Source organism: Vombatus ursinus, unplaced genomic scaffold (assembly GCF_900497805.2).
Source record: "Vombatus ursinus unplaced genomic scaffold, bare-nosed wombat genome assembly UNPS02014781.1, whole genome shotgun sequence".
NCBI classification, from domain to species: Eukaryota; Metazoa; Chordata; class Mammalia; order Diprotodontia; family Vombatidae; genus Vombatus; species Vombatus ursinus.
In genome coordinates this window covers 10,208,297-10,227,865 of record NW_020954559.1, presented here as the reverse complement: position 1 = coordinate 10,227,865, position 19,569 = coordinate 10,208,297, and the positions used below count along the sequence as shown (strand labels likewise).

At 37.2% G+C, this 19,569-nt stretch overlaps 1 protein-coding gene across 2 annotated transcripts in view; it reads right to left on the bottom strand.

The window, feature by feature from the left end:
- Positions 1 to 10,617: 10,617 nt before the first annotated feature.
- LOC114046109 (collagen alpha-2(IV) chain-like) overlaps positions 10,618 to 19,569 on the bottom strand; it is a 287,529-nt gene continuing 278,577 nt past the window's right edge. For both annotated transcript variants that reach the window (XM_027866363.1, XM_027866364.1), the window contains exon 48: positions 10,618 to 12,080. In XM_027866363.1, the coding sequence (XP_027722164.1) occupies positions 11,823 to 12,080 (258 nt within the window). In that variant the 3' untranslated portion in view covers positions 10,618 to 11,822. The remainder of the gene's footprint in view (positions 12,081 to 19,569) is intronic.

The window sequence follows — 19,569 nt, the reverse complement described above, 5'->3', positions numbered from 1 at the left end:
TGCTTTGTATTTTCTGGATGGGATCTTTCCCTACTGGCTCCTCTCCACCTCTTTAATAATCAAGTTTTACATTTCACCTTTGTAGGAATTTTAAGACCAGAGGACTTCACTTAGTGAACTGATTTGGAAAAGTTCTTGGCCATCCCACCTCCTCAACTTCCCCTCCCCAGCTTACCCTTGGGTACTGAATGGTCTTGAAGTCAGTAGAAGTGCCCTTCTTTCTCCTCTGGCGAGGCTGGCTGCCTCTACTATTTTGGCTCGCTTCTAGTGTTCGACTGTTCTATCAGATGTATCTGGAAGGTAGAAAGACTTGGGGAAATAAGGACCCATATAGGCACAGGCATAGCCTTAAACTCAGCAAAGTGACTAGCTGCCTATTTGATAGGATTTGGAGGACTGAGGAAGGCCTGCCTGATTAATTATGCTTTCCTTTCCTGCCCACCAGGTTGTCATACTTCCCTCATGTTTTACCTTAAATATTCACTATGAATCATTTTTTTAGGTAAGACCACAAATGCTCACTAGAGATACCAGTGAAGGTGGAGGCTTAAGGGAGGAAGGTTAGGGGAGTTTCCTCCAGCATTCTTCCATTATCAGGAATTCGTTGGTCATATTAACTAATCTAGTCACTTGAAGAACGAGGGCAGGACCTTGAGGTGCTTTGGAAGGTAATTTTTCTTGATAAGTGATCTGTATGGTTGCAGAGGGATGAGGAGGAAGAGGCTATAGATTGTTGCGGTTTCATGGTGTGTTGTGGTAGGACTGTCTCAAAGAATTCAGTCAGATCACCTTTAATACAAGTATAGGCATTTTTTGGAATGACATCTCCAACTGGCTGAACTTCAAAAGGAACCAGCAACTTAGTAACACAGGCAAAGTTATAGTGTAATGATGCTGATTACACAACAGAAATTATGAATATTAAAAAGGCAGAAGGAATTTGTTAAGGGATTAGGTAATGGGGAAGGGTCCCAGCCTTGTTGGAACTGTGCATGTGATTACCCATAATACATACAGAAAAACCCATTTGGAGGGGCTTGTATGTGTGATAATGATATTATAATAAGCCTCTCTATGTCATAAGTTCATCTAACAAACAGTTTTTGCTATTACTGCGCAGGTACTTACTTAGGGAAAGTCCCTTCTATTGTTATGGGGTCCACATCCTGATGGTTCTCCTTTCTGTTTGGCTGACTATTGTGGTCCTGTCTGAGATTAGATGGATGTGGTTGTGGTTGCGTGGGTGGACACACCTGCTGTTTCTGTGGGAAATATGAGGAATAGGTCTGGGGGCAGTGGCTAGCTAGAGGCAGTGGCTGGGATTCCATCACGTGGACATGCCTGCTGTTTCTGTGAGAAATATGAGTCCATGGACACACCTGTTGTTCTGGTGAGGCATATATGAGGAAGTTAGAATATTGAGTCAGAGGTGGGGTGCAGTGGCTAGGTAGGGGCAGTGGATGTATTGAATCTGAGGGCAGTTTTATTAGGATTCTATCAAGATGAAAGTGGTTGACCAGTGGGATGTCCTGGGGACACAAAAAAACCAAAACAAAACTAAAACAAAAAAACTAGTGGGGCTTTGGGGATGAAGGAGACACAATTGGCTGCCCAAGAGAAAAAATAATCTTGCCTGGAGAAATTTTGTTGGGAGAGGTAGCCTTGAAATGAGAGATACTTAGAAGAAACAATAACAAAATCTTGTAAGACTCTGAAAAGGCAAATCTCCACAATGGATCTTTTTTCTCCTCAGATAGAATACAACTCTTCCAACCTTAAGCCAGAGTGAATATTTATAGAGCTGAAGAGATCATTATAAAGTCCTCATTCTGTCTGTGTATCAGTTAACTGCTGTTTATTGTCTATGTCCCACTGTAGACTGTAGATTGAAGGTGATTTCATTGGCATGCAGTGGAGGGAGAAGTTGGCCCTTCTGACATGGAAAGAAGCTGGGAATACTCCTTCCATTTCTAAGAGGAAGGCTGGTTCGTATCTGGGTAGAGTCTTTAGTTCAGTTATGAAAATATCATACAATCCTAGGGGAAACATTACTAATTACTTTCAATTAAGCTTGTCACTGATTAGAAAGGTGGTCATGGGGTTGATTTGGGGTTCAGGACAGAAGTGAGCCACTTTCCTTGCCTCTGAAATCCTCAGTGAGTGGTTTTGGGTTCAAATCCTGGTTCTGCTACTTACCAGCTACATTAATATGATGGGCTCAGAACTCGAAGGGACCTTAGAGGCTATCAAATCCAACCCCCTCATTTTACAGATGAGGACTTGATTCCTCATAACAGATATGAGTGGGCAGATAAGTTACTGAATGAAACTTTGTTTTGCTTTTGTATCTTGATTATGATTTTGCCTCTGTGACTCCATCTCTCACTGGGAACTCCCAATGAGAGAACTTCTCCTGGGTGCCTGGGGTACTGGGTAGTAAGGATGTTTCAGAGCCTTGCCTCAAACCCAGATCTTCCTTTCTCCAGTTTGGATTTGGAGTCAGGGTAGACCTGGGGACAATTCTTGCCTCATATTAGTCATATGACTCTAAGCAAGTCTCTTGGTATCTCAGAGTCACAGCTTCCTTTTCTGTAAAATGAAGGGGCTAGCTAGGTGTGATGGCCTTTAAGGTCCCATCCAGCTCTTTGAGATCCTGTGATCTTTTCAAATATAACTCCTCACATTCCTCTCTCTAAGCCTAAGTGGTTTGCTCTTCAGCCCTATTGTAAAATGGCATTCATAGGTCAGAGATTCCATAGGCACTCTCAACATCTGCGGGATTTCACTCAATACTGAAGCTTGGTGGTTAAGTTAGATCAGAGATTAACTTTTTTTTTCTCTTCCTCTTTAATTTACTTAAGACGTTTTTTTTTCAAGGCCAATGTCAAATCAGTTGTCTCCTGTGAAAGATTCTTTGCTTCATACTTTGTCTCCTGTAGAGACTCATTTGCCAGGAAGGTGACAAATTAATCTGAATGGAAGACTCAGAGCTAGAGGTAGAAGGGTGAGCAACACATGTAATAACCCTTTGGATTCATATATGTATATTCCACTTTTCCACATGGATGTCCCTTTCTGGTGGTATAGAGAGCTCCTCTCTGCAACTAGGTAGATGATCTTCTGGAGTTTTCTGCCACCTTTAGTGTGGCTGGGATTTGTACAATAGTCATCCAGTTGGAAACCATGAATGCACTGGAATCCTTGGTGGGAGCTGCCAGAACTTGTGGTCCACTAGAATTATCTTCGAGAACTTAGGGTAACCTTCCTTCATGAGGATAGAAGGACTGTTATGATCATTCTTATGCTGCTCAAGCCTTCCCTGCTCTAGAACTGCAGGGAGTAGTAGGTCAGGCACTGTGGATGAGAGGGAGGAAGGAGTGAAGTCACCTTCTCTTGTTTGTCTGAAAAGATCTTTCAGATTTGGGTGCTAATTTTGTCTTTTCTTTTTCTTTCTTCTTGTTTTTGTCTGACAAGCCTGGGTATTTTTATAAATACGGTCTTGAGAGTGGCTTCACCCTTCTGCCTAGTCCTCATCCTGGTGCTCTTGGACAGGCAGAAGAGAAGAGGAAGGCAGAGAACTCCATGTGCAAAGGGGGAGGGATGGCTTCTGCCCTTTCTTTTGTCATTTCCCACTAAATATTTTTAAAAGGTATTTAAAAAGACTGTCTTGCAAAGTACTTTTTTAAGAAAAGGAAAATGCAGATATGTGTAGCCTGGCCCACTTTTTGTCAGTTGGCATTTGTTTAAAAGATTAGCAGAATAAATTCCTATGAAAGACAAAAACAAAAACAACAAGAGCCTAGGTTTGATTTCATGCTACAGTTAGGTCGTCTAAATAGAACCTGAATGGAGGTTGCATGTACATATATACATGTCTGTGTATGTAATACATTCATTAAAAGAAATAGAATGGTGCCTTTTGACCTATATGTTGCAGGTATGTTGCAGTGGATAGAGGGCTGACTTTGGAGTTAGAAACAAATTAATCAACATTCCCATCTCCCGCCTATTGGCATTTTCACTGGCTGTGCCTCGTGTGCGGAATGCTCTCCCTCCTTATCTCTGCTTCCTGGCTTCCCTGCCTCCTTCAAATCCCAGCTAAAATCCTGAAGCCTTTTTCTACCTCTCCTAATTCTGGTGCCTTCCCTCTATTGATTATTTTGAATTCATCTTGTATATAACTTGTCTGGACATAGTTCTTTATATAGTGTCTCCCTCATTGAACCTCAAAAGTGCCTCAAAAACAGAAGCTGTCTTACTTTTCCTTGTATCTTCAGTGCTAAACACAGTGCCTGGCATCCAGCAGGCACTTAATGAATGTTTATTGACATACCAAGTGCCTAGTAGGTGCCAGATGCTGTCCTAGGTACTGAGAATTACTATCCAGTGAAACTTCTGGACAGCCACATGAGAAATTACTTATATCTGAATGCATTCAATTCGAATAGGTGCTACATACAGGGAGTGTATAAGACTATACAGACTTCTATAATAGCTAACATTTATCTAGTGCTTTAAGGTTTACAAAGGACTTTATAACTATCTCATTTTATCCTCATAACAACTCTGGGAGGTAAGTGCTATTATTATTCCCATTTTACAGATGAGGAAATTGAGTCAGACAGTGGTTAAGTGATGTGCTCAGGATCATACTGCTAGTAAGCATCTGAGGTCAGATTTAAATCTAGGGGTCCTGACTCCAGATTCAGGAGTCTATCCATTGCACCACCTAGCTGCCTCATATGTGCAAGAAAACCTGGGTACAGGTTCTGATTCTGACACGTTAATTATGTGACCCTCTGCTAGTCACTTAATCTCTAAGTGTCCCAGGTAACTCTCAGAGACTTTTTATTATACAGATTTGCATCTGTAGAAGGAATTTATACATCAAGATTTCTTTATACCCAAGTGTATAGCAAACCATCCCGCACAATCCATATATGCACATATATTCTACATTTTTGTGTGACATACACTAATATATACAGTATGTCTGTGCGAGATGTCCCCAAAGTCTTAGTGAAGTTTTAATAGGCCCTATTTTAATATTTAATAGATACTATTTAATAGACTATTTAACAGTCCATTATTTGATAGATACTAATAGTTTATTATTTAATAGACAGTATTTGATAGTGTCTATTAAAGCTTTACTAAGACTTTGGGGACACTTTGTATATTAAGGGTTCTTAATCTGGGGTCTGTGAACTTAAAAAATATTTTGATAACAATTTCAATAGAATTGACTTCCCTGTAAATCATATGAAATCCATTAGTTTCAACAGACTGATAGAGAAATCTAGGTCATAAAAAAGGTTTAGCATCCCTGCTCTCTGTCTCTGTTTCTGTCTCTGCCTATCTTTCTCTGTCTTTCTCTGGACAGGCACCCATGTATAACTTTAATGTATTTAAATGTGATATGTGACATCTCAAAACACTGTCCTCATGTAGTTGTCCAAAAGTGTTGCCAAAAAGTGATTCTCAACTAGAGAGCCCAACTTTCAACTCCAGTAAGCAAGCTTCTTCATAAAAGTCCAACAAAAAGCAGAGCCATTCTGGTCCAAGGAGCACTAACTGTAAGTATACCGAGAGAACATTTAACCTGGAGAGGGACATTCTACTCCATTAGAGATCACTGCTTCAGGTCCCCAAGAGGATTGTAATGGGTTTCCCTGCATTTGGCAGTAAAGTCTATTTTCTGTATTTAGAGAAGTTATTTACCACCATCCCCTCCAACACCGGCTGGCTTTTTGTGAGCCTGACAGAATGAGATAGGGGAGCAGAATGCTTAATATCAATGGTTGGGTTTAGAGGAAAGACGACTTTTTGAAGAGACAGGAGCTAAAAAAGAAAGAAAAAAACCCTTCCCTGCGAAGGCTTTGATAAAAGCAAATATACAACTTGACTATTATATTCAAGCTTTTAGTCAACCTAAAAGCATTTCTTTTCCTTTGAATAATTTTTAAAAATCTGCATAACTTGTACTGTATCCATCTTCATTCACTCTAGGTTATGTCTTCAGATAGGACATGAGCCCTTGAGGGCAGGCAGTAACTATTTCGATCAGTCAGTCAGTCAATACTCACCAAACATTTATTAAGCTCCTACTATGTGCCAAAAAAGGAGGAGTTAGCAGGATAGAGTGTTGGACCTGGAATCAAGAAGACTTATCCTCCTAACTTCAAATCTTACCAGCTATGTGACCTTGGACAAGTCACATATCCATATTTGTCTTAGTTTCCTCATCTGTAGAATGAGCTGGAGAAGGAAATGGCAAGCCACTCCAGTATCTTTGCCAAGAAATCCCTAAAGAGGGGGCAACTAGGTGGTGCAGTGGTTAGAGCACTGGCCCTAGAGTCAGAAGAATCTGAGTTCAAATCCAGCTTCAGGCATGTAACACTCACCAGCTGTGTGACTCTGGGCAAGTCACTTAACCCCAACTGTCTCACCCAAAAAAAGTTCTCAAAGGGAGTCATGAACACAACTGAAACGACAACAACATGTGCCAAAAAACGGTCCCTGCCCTTAAGGAGCTCACAATCTAATGTTTTTGTATCACCAGTGCCTAGGACAGTGGTTCTAGGAGCTTAATAAATTCTTGCTGATTGGCTAATTCATATGTTCTCTTATTCTTTTTCTACTTTCCAAATACTTATGGGCCATTTTAATTTCATGTGCTAAGTTTCAATGTAGTCTCTGCATCTCCAATGGGAATGCACATCTTGTTTTGGCCCAGACCTGTGATTTTTATCAGTGCCAATAAATTCCTGGGCTAGAGATTTCCTACACAGATTAGCAACTTATTTGCAATTTATGTAATCTAGAGAGTTGTTTAGAGCACCGAGAAATGAAAAGACTTTTCAGGGGTCACACAGTGAAGATGTATCTGAGACAGGATTTGAATTCAGTTTTATTTTGCCTCCAAGGCCAGTTTTCTGTCCACACACAGGCAGAACACAACCATAACACCTTGCATTATGTATGTAGCAGATTCTTAACATATGTCTTTGTGTTGGCTTGAGCCACATAGGTGTAGAGCATGAATAAGTCTATTTTTTTTCTCTCTCTTTTATTCCTTCAACATCACACTCTCTATAAGCTTTGCTCCTAATTGATTGTTTATACTGGATATTTTTAGCTTGGCAGTTTTCCTGCTTCTTTCCCACTGGAACCAAGCTAAGAACTTCTCTTTCCTGCAGTATAGTTGTCTGCAGAGAGACAAATGACTGTTTCCCTAAGTATTCCCAGCAGACCATTTGCCTGGGATGAAGGCTTTGCATCCCTTGAATTCAGGAAGCATAGAACCAGTGGAAGACGCTGAATTTGGAATCAGAGGAGCTGGGTTCACATGTCAGCTCTGTCACTTCCGACTCTAGGCCCTTTTTCTCCCTGTAAAATGAGGATATTCAACTAGATGACCCCTTCCAATTATATCTATAATTCTGAGAAATTTACCTTCTCATGCCTTCTAACATTTTTGTGATCTTTCCCCTGCTAAAATAAATTCATTTCATCACTCCCAAGAAATCAACACTCTTCTTTTTTTTTCTTGCCCCAACCTGTTTTAGATCTTCAGAATGGCAAATAATGAACAATTGGTTTATTAGGTCAAGTCAATAAGCATTTTTAAAGTGCCTACTCTGTGCCAGGCTGGGTAGCTAGGTGGTGCAGGGGATAGAGTACTGGGTCTGAAGTCAGAAAGACTCATTTTAAGTTTCTGAGGCCAGATTTGAATTCAAGAAGATGAGTCTTCCTGACTTCAGGTCTGGCATTCTATCCCCTTGCACCATCTGGCTTCCATACTATCTACAGCATGCTTTTCAATTACAATAAATTTAAGATTCAATTTTCAAAGTTGTCCTGCTTGTCTTGTGCATGTATTTCAATAGTACTTTCTTTTGTATACCTGCTATACCTCTCACCTAGCACATTTGCTGCTCCTGCATCCTGGTTCAGGATCAGTAAGTGGACTTTATTGCCAGTTTTGTGAAACAGATTTGGGAGACGGGTGATTCCAAACTTTGTGAATCTATTCCATAGTAAACATGACACAAATTACTTAGCTTTCAGTCAGGGTAAACTATCATTCTCAAGGCTTTCCTTGGGTGTCGAGATCCTATTCTAGCAAAACTTCACATACTCAAAAACATAGGGGACCAGAAAGACCTGTCTTTTGGATGGCCAGATTCAGAGCTTACAAAGTTTTTAATGGGACATTTAGTCCTCTAACCCAAGGGTTCTTCATCTGGGGCTTATGAGCTTGTTTTCTTTCTAAAAATATTTTTACAACTGTGTTGTTGTTCAGTCATACCTGACTCTTCATGATCCCATTTGGGTTTTTCTTGACAGAGATGATGGAGTGGTTTGCCATTTCCTTTTCCAGCTCATTTTACAGATGATGAAACTGAGGCAAACAGGGTGAAGTGACTTTCCCAAGGTCACACAACTAGTAAGTGTCTGAGGCCAGATTTGAATTCAAGAAGATGAGTCTTCCTGACTGCAGGCTGGGTACTTTACCCACTATGCCATCTACTTACTCTATTTCAATATAATTTCCTTTGTAACTCTATGCTTTTTATGCATTTAAAAACATTAATCTGATAAGGGGTTCATAGGCGTCATCAAACAGACACAAAAAAGTTAAGAACCTCTGATCTAACAGTTATTTTAAATTGCATAAACAAGTTGCATAAATTTACAACTTTGGGTCAGTGGGATTTTATCGTTTTAAGTATACATTTTGTAGTCCAACTCTTTCGTGTAATTAGAAGTTCAAGCATAATCTTGATCTTGTGCTTCTGACCTTATGTACTCAAGCTTTAAGGCTGAAACTGCTTTTTGAATGGAGCACTATTCCCATTAACTATGAACCAAGTCAAATTAACAAGCATGAGGCAGCTAGGTAGCACAGTGGAGAGAGCTCTGGCCTTGGAGTTAGGAGGACCTGAGTTCAAATTTGACTCAGACACATAACACTAGCTGTGTGATTCTGGGCAAGTCATTTAACCCCAATTACTTCACAAAAAAAAAGTTAGCAAGCATTTATTAAGCACCTACTGTGAGCCAGAAAATGTGCTAAGAGCTGGACCACAACAGACATCAAAAATCTAAGAATCAGAGAGGCAAAAATGTTTGACCAAATTTTTTTTGTGCCTACTTTAGGGGAAATTAGGAGCAAATATTGTTTTTGATGGGATCCCTTGGAGAGTTGCTCCATCAACTCAAAATACAATGGCAAAGAAGCTCAGTCAATTCCCTTATTTATTTTGCCAAATAGATTTTTTTCTTTGAAGAGATTTAACACAAATTTTTCTTTTAGAGGCTGAAGATAATGTTCTTTGAAATTATTTCAAAGCATCAGGACCAAAAGAAGCTATCATTAGGGCTGTGTGCCTGGGTGAGTATTTCAATGAAAATTTATTACAAGGGAAGGCTCTTTTTTTTCCCTCTTTGGGTTGGTAGGAGGTATGATGAAAGAAGCAATATTTAAAAACAGCAGTAATGCATCACTAAAACTTAAGAAAAGGAAAAATAAAAAACTTATCTTGGTGTTCTTCACAGAAACAACTACTCTGTTTATACTTTTTAAGACTCTATTCCCTCCAATGAATATATTAGTGTTGTCTGATTTTACGTTTACATTAATTTCATGTGTATAGTAAAAGGATTAATTAATGACTTTCCATTGCTATAGGCCAGAGCTATGCATAGGAAAGAATTCTGGTGCTAAAACGGGGGTGGGGAAGCTGTAACTCCGAGGCCACATTTGGCCCTCTAGGTCCTCACATGCGGCCTTTTGACTGAATCCAAACTTCACAGAACAAATTCCCCTTAACAAAAGGATTTCTTCTGTAAAACTTGGACTCAGTCAGAAGGTTGCACCCAAGAACCTAGAAGGCCACATGTGGTTTCATGGGCACAGGTTCCCCACCCTTGTGCTAATAGTTTGGCAGTATATTATGCTTTTTTCCCAAAAAATTCACATTGGTAATGGTTAGAACATCTCTCACAAATTCTAACAAGCAACAAATTTTAACAAACAAGTCCCTTCCACCTTTTCTTTGTCCCTATCTCTCTGTTTGTCTGTCTCAGCGTTCTCTCTCTCTCAATCTCTATATCTTTCTCAATCTCTCTATGCCTCTCATTTTTTGTCTCTTAATCTCTCTCTCTCATTTTTTTGTCTTTCATTCTGTCTTAAGTTTTCTCTGTCAATCTTTCTCTTTCTCAATCTGTGTTTCAGTCTCTCAATCTTTCTGCATCTCAGTCTATGTCTCTCAGTTTTTCTCTTTCAATCTCTCTCTCACACATACACACATGCACACACACACATACACACACACACATACACATACATTTTTGTGAATGGCACTATAGTAGAATTGATAAGTAGTTTTAAAAGAAAACTGTGGCCCAGAGATATAGAATATAGTCTAAGCTTGGTCGTATATTAGGCATCAAAGCATTAGAGAGAGAGAGAGAGAGAGGGAGTTTTCTTAGTAAGTATAGGAGCTTGTTTATAGGCTCACCAATCTCTTTAAATATCAAATGTACTATGCTGCATGTATTTATGTAAATTTTTTGATCTACAAATACCAGAAAATCAAACACAGTCAACAATTTAGGATTTAGAAAATAAATCAGGAACACTTTTATTTTGTTATAGTTACAGCCAAGGTAGAACAATCATAAAAAGCACAAATTACTAAAAGGAATGAAACACAACATTTTCATGATAATTTGTGGTAGTGGAAGACACAAATTAAAATTTTAGAAGTTCATCCTTCCAAAAGATATTGTTGGTAATAAACATGTCTCAAAGTGGAGACAGCATGGAGGGAAAGACTACTGAAACATTAGTCAGAGTTCTGGATTCCAATCTTGGCTCTGTTGTGTGGCCTTGGAAAAAGTCAGGTTCCCTCTCTAGGCCTCAGTTTTCATATGTGTAAAATACGTGAGTTAGACTAAATGGTAGTTAAGATGTCTCTTTTAATTTTGTAGCCTTATGATTTTCTATTGCCCAATTTTATGTTTATGTGGCAAGAAGAACTATTGACAAGTTACATGAAAATAGGCAAAAACTTTTAAAAAAGCACTGTTCACCCTGGTGCAGGTACATACAGGCAACTTAAATATTTTCTGTGTGAAAAGAATGTATTTAGAATTTGAGTATAAGGAGAATTATTTTTATAAAGCTATCATGTTGGCTAGAAATTACTGCACAGTGTGATTTTTCAGTCCAAAAAGGCCAAAAGGTAAGTAAGCTCAGAGGTCAAAGACACTGACATTCCTACTCTACAACGGCCAGGTTGTAGTAATGTGGGAGGATAGACTATATCTTCCTGGGAGTTTCTACCAATTCAGACCATGTATTTTAATTTTCTTGCTCCACCTTGCATGATTCCATTAATTGAGCACAACTTTATTAATATTCAGCTGCAATGGAAAGTATGATGTGTGTACATAATAAGTATATAAAACACATTATTGAATTAGCTCAACATAGTGTTATCTGCTTACCCAGTGTGACATGTTTGGTAGTAGTTCATCTATTAGTGGTTACTTGGTTTGAAGGGTCAGAGTGTTAGAAAAAAGATGAGGGTTTATTTTGAAATGGGGATAAAATTAGACAGGCAAGAGTCTATTTAATATTAGAGAAATGACTGGTGTAAGTGCTGGTGCCAAATTCCTTTAGTTTAAAAAAAAATCAATCTGTTCAGCATCTGAGGTAATAAGTTAAGCACCAAAATTGACTCTCTTTAGCAATGTCAAGGCAAGAAAGAAGTATGTTGCTCTCTTTCTCCACTAGGCCTCCTGGGAAAGGGTTATAGGTTCTTCATGCAGACCTGGCAACGACTGATGTGAGTTCGGATGAGCCCTGCCTTGAGGGTATCTGCAGAGGGGGAGGCCTGGAAGTTCTGCTCTGGAATGGTGGTGAGCCAAAAACTGTATTTGTTGGCAAAGTAGTGGCAGGTTCCTCGGCCTCCGTTGCATTCGATGAAAGGTGTGGCCCTGAAGTCTTCTAGACAGCTGCCAGGAGATACCAGTGACTGTCCGCCACCCTCATCCCCAGCCGCAGTATGCTATAGGAAGGGAACACAAAAGCAAAAAAAAAAAAAAAAAATTAACCTTGTAAGATGGCAAGTGAGGAAGAGAACATCTTGTCATAAAGTTGGAAAGAAATATGGAGTCAGTTGGCATCATTTTAGAACTTCATGGACCTTCATATAGAACTTCAAGCCCCTTTAAACTGGCTCCTAAAAGCTGACTGCTAATTTTCAGAGTGACCATTTCACACCTCAGAAATTGGCAAATAGGACAAATCAGGACTTGATTTGTTATTTTGTTTATTGTATAGACTTCAAAAAAACAATGGGAGAAAATGTTAATGATACAGATGAGATTTAAAAGTGTGTCCTGCTAATGTACTATTGGTGGAGTTGTGAACTGATCCAACCATTCTGGAAAACTTTTTGGAACTATGCCCAAAGGGCTACAAAACTGTGCGTTCCCTTTGACCTAGAAATACTACTACTGGTCTGTATCAGAAAGAGATTTTTTAGAAAAGGAAAAGGATGTATATGGACCAAAACATTTATAGCAGCTTTTTTTGTGTGGTGGCAAAGATTTAGAAATTGAGGGGATGCTTATGAGGGCAATAACTGAACAAATTGTGGTATATGATTGTGAAGGAACGCTACTGTATTATAAGAAATGATGAGCAGGATGCTCTCAGAAAAACGTGAAAAGACTTACATGAAATGATGCAAAGTGAATTGAACAGAACCAGGAGAACATCATACACAGCAATAGCAATATTGTATACTGTGATCAGCTGTGAATGACTTAGCTATTCTCAGCAATACAATGCTCCAAGACAATTTTGAAGGACTTATGATGAAAAATGCTATCCACCTTCAGAGAAAGAACTGATGGAGTCTGAATGCTGATCAAAGCATACTATTTTTCATTTTCTTTTTCTTTTTTTTTGTCTGTGTTTTCTTTTGCAACATGGCTAATATGGAAATATGTTTTGCATGACTGAACATGTATAATCTATATCAAATTGCTTGCTTTCTGAAGGAGGGGGGAGCTGAGGGTGAGGGAAAGAATCTGGAACTCAAAATTTAAAAAATGAATGTTAAGAATTGTTTTTACATCGAATTGGGAAAAATATATAAAAATTTTAAAAAAGTGTGTCCTGTATATTATTTTTCCCTGGAGAGCTGCATTAAACATTTACCAGCATATCCCTGGTTAGAAAGGATAGTGAAACCATCTAATCCTGGTCTCTTAATTTTTTTCCCTAAGCAAATACATTGGAGATCAGAGAGTAAAATTCTTGTATCTCAAAACTGACTAAAAATAGCTGTCATTAATCTTGGTCAAGCAAGCTGGGAATTATGGAAAGATTCTCAGAACATGGAACATGAAAATTTTGGCTATACAGTTTAGATATTAACTCCTATGCTGTGATATCCTCTGATAGAGACTCATAATAAAACTTAATTTCTATTTTTCAAAGAATTCCTAAAAAGTTTTTGTTCCCATGGTCACTTAAACCATTACAATGGATTCTGATTGCTCCAAAAAGAGCTACAAATTTCACTCTGATCTGAAAGCAAAAGTAGTAAAAAACTCTGTGCCAAGTTCTGAAACTTGGGAAAGAATTTCTAAAAGTAGTCATTCGGATAGTCCTTCAGTAGCTGTGGAATAGAGGTATAATATCATTATGTAAATTGTTCTCCTGTGGAATAGAGGTGTAATGTCATAATGTAAATTATCATCCCAGTTTTGCTCATTTCACTTTGCATCAGTTTATACAAGTCTTCCAAGGTTTCTCTGATGCTGACTCCTCCATCATTTAGAGGTGCCATGTCAGAAGAGTAAAGGAATATTTTGGAGGCATATAAAGATTGGTTTTTTTATAGAATTGCAGCATACCATTCAGGACCTCTAAACTCCGCTGCTATGGACATTAAGTCTTTCCCATAATGTACTTCTCACAGGAGTCAAAATTCCTGGTTCATTGGTCTAAAGTTTCTCAAGAAATCTACTATTTTCTTAAAAAAATGATTATAATTTGAGATGATCCTTTAAAAATTTCTAACCTCATCTAGGCATGTGGTGGCCTGAGCTTAATAGTGATAACAACAATAACAATACATATATTTTAATATTCTCCACAAAGTAATTTTGAGAGAAGATCACAATTCAAGATTCTCTTCTTCTCCTAGATAGTAGAAAGATGCCTTGTATTTGGTGCCTAGAGACTCGGGTTTCAGTTCTGCCTCTGCTATTTATTTAGTGCTTTGTAAGCTTGGGAAAATCATGTCACTTTCTGAATCTCAGCTTCCTCCTTTGTAAAATGTTAGGTTGACCTAGATGCAACTTGCAGCTCTAAATTGAGGATTCTTCTCAGAATGCTTCTAGGCCAGACCCACCTGGTTCTAGTTTCTTCATTAGTATCTTACCCCATTTTTGATTCTTTTTGCTTCAAATATTTGGAACACAGAGTATATTAACACCAACTGGGTAAAGAATGTAGGAAGTTCTATAGAGGATGTTTGTTGCTAGGTGGTATAGTGGCTAGAATGCTGGACTTGGAGTTAGGAAGAACTGAGTTCAGATTCTGCCTTAGGCATTCGAATAGTTGAGGGACTATGGATAAATTAAGGATAACTTCTCTGTGCCTCAGTTTCTTCAACAGCAAAAATGGGGATAACTATAGCTCCGACCTAATGGGTTGGGGAGAGGCTGGAAGGAGGGAGGGAGTTTGGAAGGCAAAATAAAAAAGTGAATGTTAATTAATAAAAATAATAGTACCTACTTCACAGGATTGTTGTGAGGATAAAAAGAAATAACACATGCAAAGTACCTTTAAACCTTAGAGCTCTATTTAAATGCTAGCTATTATTATTGTTGTTACTATGTGATACAGATGATTCTGATTAAATATAAATTGACTGACCCTCCCCCATCTATAAAAATGTTTAAAAAGATTATGGACTGAATTAAAAATAAATGTTATTCACAGAAAGCATTTAATGTTAACATATAGGCATAGATTTAAACAAAAGTTAGACTAAAATTTATTATGCTAGGATTAGCTGAAATCTGTAGTTTCAGTGACGATATTAGACAAAGTCTAATTCAAACCAAAGAGTATTATAAGAGGTAAACAAGAAAATTGTAATTTGCTAAAGGCATGACTGAAAATTAGTTTATCAATTTTGAATATACATATGTACCAATAATGTAGCAATTAAATTTATAAAGGGAAAAAGTTCACAGTATTGCAAGAAAAATAGAAATAATAATAGTAAGACATTCAATACCATACTAAGAATTTAACACAAGATAAGTAAGAATTTCTAGATTTGAATAGTATTGAACAAAATGGGTTTAATGCAGAGAAAATTTAATGGTAAATGTAGAAATGTATATTTTCCCAAATATACATGCAATATTTGGAAAAAGTGACCATAATGTATGTATTTATACATCCCTATCTAAACTGTTTCTCTCTCTTAGCATCTAACATAGTGCTCTGCAGAGTAGGCACTTGATTTAATTTAATTGCTGAATTAATTGTCAAACATTCTCAGTCATAGAGAAGTTCCTGGCATTTTCTCTGGCTGTCTCCTATGCATGTAATGTCCTCCCTCCTCTTTTTCACCTCCTGTCATCCCTGGCTTCCTTCAATGTCAAGCTAAAATCTCACCTTTTATAGGAAGCCTTTTCCAATCTCTCTTAATGCTAGTCCTTTCCTCTCTTTATTATTTCCAATTTATATTTTATATAACCTGCACATAATAGTTTGCTTCTTGTCTCCCCCATTAGATTGTGAGCTCCTTGAGGGCAGGGACTATCTTTTGCCTTTTTTTACATCCCTAGCACTTAGCAAGGTGCCTGGCACAAAGGAGGTGTCTAACAAATGCTTACTGACTGACTATCTAGAAAAATCCTAGCTAAATTTAGAAAGCCAGAAACTTTTAGACAAAAGCATGATGCTAGATGTAAAGAATAAGGCAAAATAAATGCAGGTCTATATGAAAATTATTAAATTATTACTGGGGTTGTAGAAGAAATGATAAAAAAAGACTACCTCCAAGAAAACAACATAAATGTTATGCTGTTTGAAAATATGAAAAATGCCATTGTATGTATCCTAAGCAGCACTCAGATTTAAATTTGTAGTTCTTGAATACCAGTATTGACAAGAAAGAATAAGAGAAACCCAAGGAGTTGAGTCTTCATTTAGAGCGATCAGGAACAAAGCAATACATTAATAACACGGATTATAAAAGAACAAAGGACATAAGGGGAAAAGGTGTTAAAAATACCAGCAAGTATTGATTAAGTTTGATTAAGGAAGAGAAAGAGAAAACTAAAATGACCAAAATTAGAAATTAATAAGGAAATGTCACAATAAATACAAAACTAAGAAAATGATCAGAAATGACTATGTACAATTTCACGCCAACTTGAAAACTTAAATAGATGAGAATCTATAAAGATATGAAATACAAAACAGGAAATAAATGACTTAAACAGAGAGAGAAATGATACAGGCCAATAAATGAGAGGAGGTATAGTGGGAAGAATGCTGGATTAAGAGTCAGAGGATGTGAATTCAACTCTTAAGCTGTACTATTGACTATCTTTGAGACTTTAGGCAGGTCATTTGTTAAACTTTGGTTGGACTTCATTTTTCCTCATTTTAAAATGTAGGAGTTGGGCTACATGACCTTCAATATCTCTCCCAGCTCTAAATCTATGAACTCATGAATTACCCATCTTCCTCCACCTTTGAAAATACTTCAAGGGTCAATTAATAGTGAACATTCAGATAATGTTTGGCATTCTTCAAATTCATCATCTATTTGTTGTAAGATATCAAGGGATCACAGAGACCTTAGAAATCATTTAGTGTAGGGAGTCTTAGTCTACCAGGAAGTCAATGGATAGATTTCATGAGGTCCTTGAATTTTGATGGGGAAAACCTACATCTTTATTTCCATATAATTGGTTTCTTTTGTAATCCCATGTATGTTATTTTATGCACCTAAAAACAGTATTTTACTATCGTGCTTATGATGAGATGGATGATTTCAGAAAAAAAACAAGACTCACATGAACTGATGCAAGGTGAAGTGAGCAGAACCAGGAGAAGATTGTACAGAGTAACAGCAATATTTTAATGATGATCAACTGTGAAAGACTTAGCTACTTCTATTAATACAATGATCCAAGACAATTCCAAAGGAACCATAATAAAAAATGCTATCCACCTCCACAAAGAGAACCAATGAACTCTGAGTATAGATTGAACTACACTTTTTTCACTTTCTTTATTTTTCTTGCTTTCTTTCTTTTCCTTTTTGGCAACATGGCTAATATGGAAATGTTTTGCATGGCTTCACATGTATAACTGATAAACTGCTTGCCCTCTCAATGGGTAGGGCAGGAACTAAGGGAGTGAGAGAATCTGGAACTTAAAATTTTTGAAAAATCAATGCAAAACTAAATAAATAATAAACTGAAACAAAAAATGTTCTGAGAAGGGGCCCATAGGTTTGCTACAAGTCCAAGTGGTTCATGACACAAGAAGTTTAAATGCCCTCTGATTTAGCATTTTATGGAGAAGTTGATGCCCAGAGAAGTTAGGTAGTATTAACCTTAAGCATTCTGAATCTATCACAAGCTTCTTGATAGTAGGGACTATCTTCTGCCTCTTTCTGTATCTCCAGTGTTTAGCACAGTTCCTGGTACACAGTAGGTGCTTATGTTTATTGATTAAGTGTTTTATTGATTGATACAAGTTTAGAAAAATAATACTCATTGTTTAAGGATATAAACAATTTTAAAAACAGGAAATTGTTAATTATTTTAAAATGTATTTAAACTATAATAATCTGATAAATGAAATATAAAGCACTTTTAGGCACCACTGTATGAATATTGGAAAAAAAGCTTAAAATGATAAAATTCAATATTAGCAAGATAGCTAGGAAATAGGTTTTCTATTATGTTTTTGGTGGAACCACAAATCAATGCCATCTTTTTTTTTTTAGAGAATTCTGGCAATAATGAGAATTATAAAAACAAATCATACCAAAGGAGTCTCACTTGCCTTTTTACAGAGGAGATGGATTCTGGGCTCAGAATACTGTGCACATAATGTCAGATTTTTTGACACATTAGTTAGTTTTGCTGAATTGTTTGTCACTATGTGCATATAAATAATAGACTAGTAACTTTCTAGTATTTCTGTTTCTAATATTTAGCAGTATAGTTTAAAAGTCTACATACAAACTTTCATCTCTTTGGAATAAGGATAGTAGACATAAATCTACAAATTCCCGAATAATAATCTATGCCAAAAGAATGTTGTAAGGTTAAAGAAATGTTTGTAAAGTACCATGAATCTCAGAGCAGGGAAGGACCTAGACCCTAAAGTAATTTTAGGTGTTACAGTAAAACTTCAAAAACTGGCTTCTTCTGATTGCATTCAAATATACCATGGGTAGAGCAGCATAATTGTAATAACAGTTGACATTTAAATAGGACTTATAAAATATTGATGTATTGATATATGACACATTTATTGCCTCATTTGGTTTTCTGTAAAATCTTGAAATGACATAATTAGCTTGGAAGGCTGGGGGCTATTTCTGTCCCTCAAATGTAACTTTACAAAGGGTCTTGTTTTGCTGTATTACTCTTTTTCAATCAACAAACTTTAAAAAATACTCCCCCCCAATTTAATGAAATTTAATGAATTTTTTTTTCTGAATTTAATGAATACTAAAAAAAAAAAGGAACATTCCCATATATAAGGTAGAACAGGAAAAGAGGATTGTAGTTTATGAAACCATGAAATATACACAACTTGCTTTTCAAAAATTATATAGGGGCAGCTAGGTGGCACAGTGGATAGAGCTCTGACCTTGGAGTAAGGAGGACCCGAGTTCAAATCTGGCCTCAGACACTTGACACCTACTAGCTGTATGACTTTGGGCAAGTCACTTAACCCCGATTGCCTCCCCCTACCAAAAAATATATGTATACATTTTAGCGTCACTTTCAAAACTATCCTGCTTTCAGTAAGCATTTATTAAACTCCTACTATATTCCAGTCACTTTGCTAAATGCTGAGGATAAAAAGTGCCTGTCCTCAAAGAGTTTATTGTCTCTTGATCTCAATCTCATTTCATTTCTATTGACAGGACGCGATTTAATAGCCACCAACTTTGAAGGCTGTCGATACCAGGTTTCAGGAACTTGGAAGCAAAGTAAAATGGTCTTTTGTCTGCTGACCAGCATGAAATTGAGAAGGTCCCACCATAGGATTGTTAGCTTTTCTAGAGAAGCTGAATAGGCCTGGCTCAAATCACTAAAGTGAGTTCTTAACCCTTTGTCTTTGGACCCCTTTGTCAGTCTGGTGAAGCCTGTAGACCCCTTCTCAGTAGAGTGTTTTAAAATGCACACATTATATAGGATTGTAAAAAGATCAATTATTTTGAAATAAAGATGTATTTTTTCCTTATCTAAGTTCATGGACCTCCT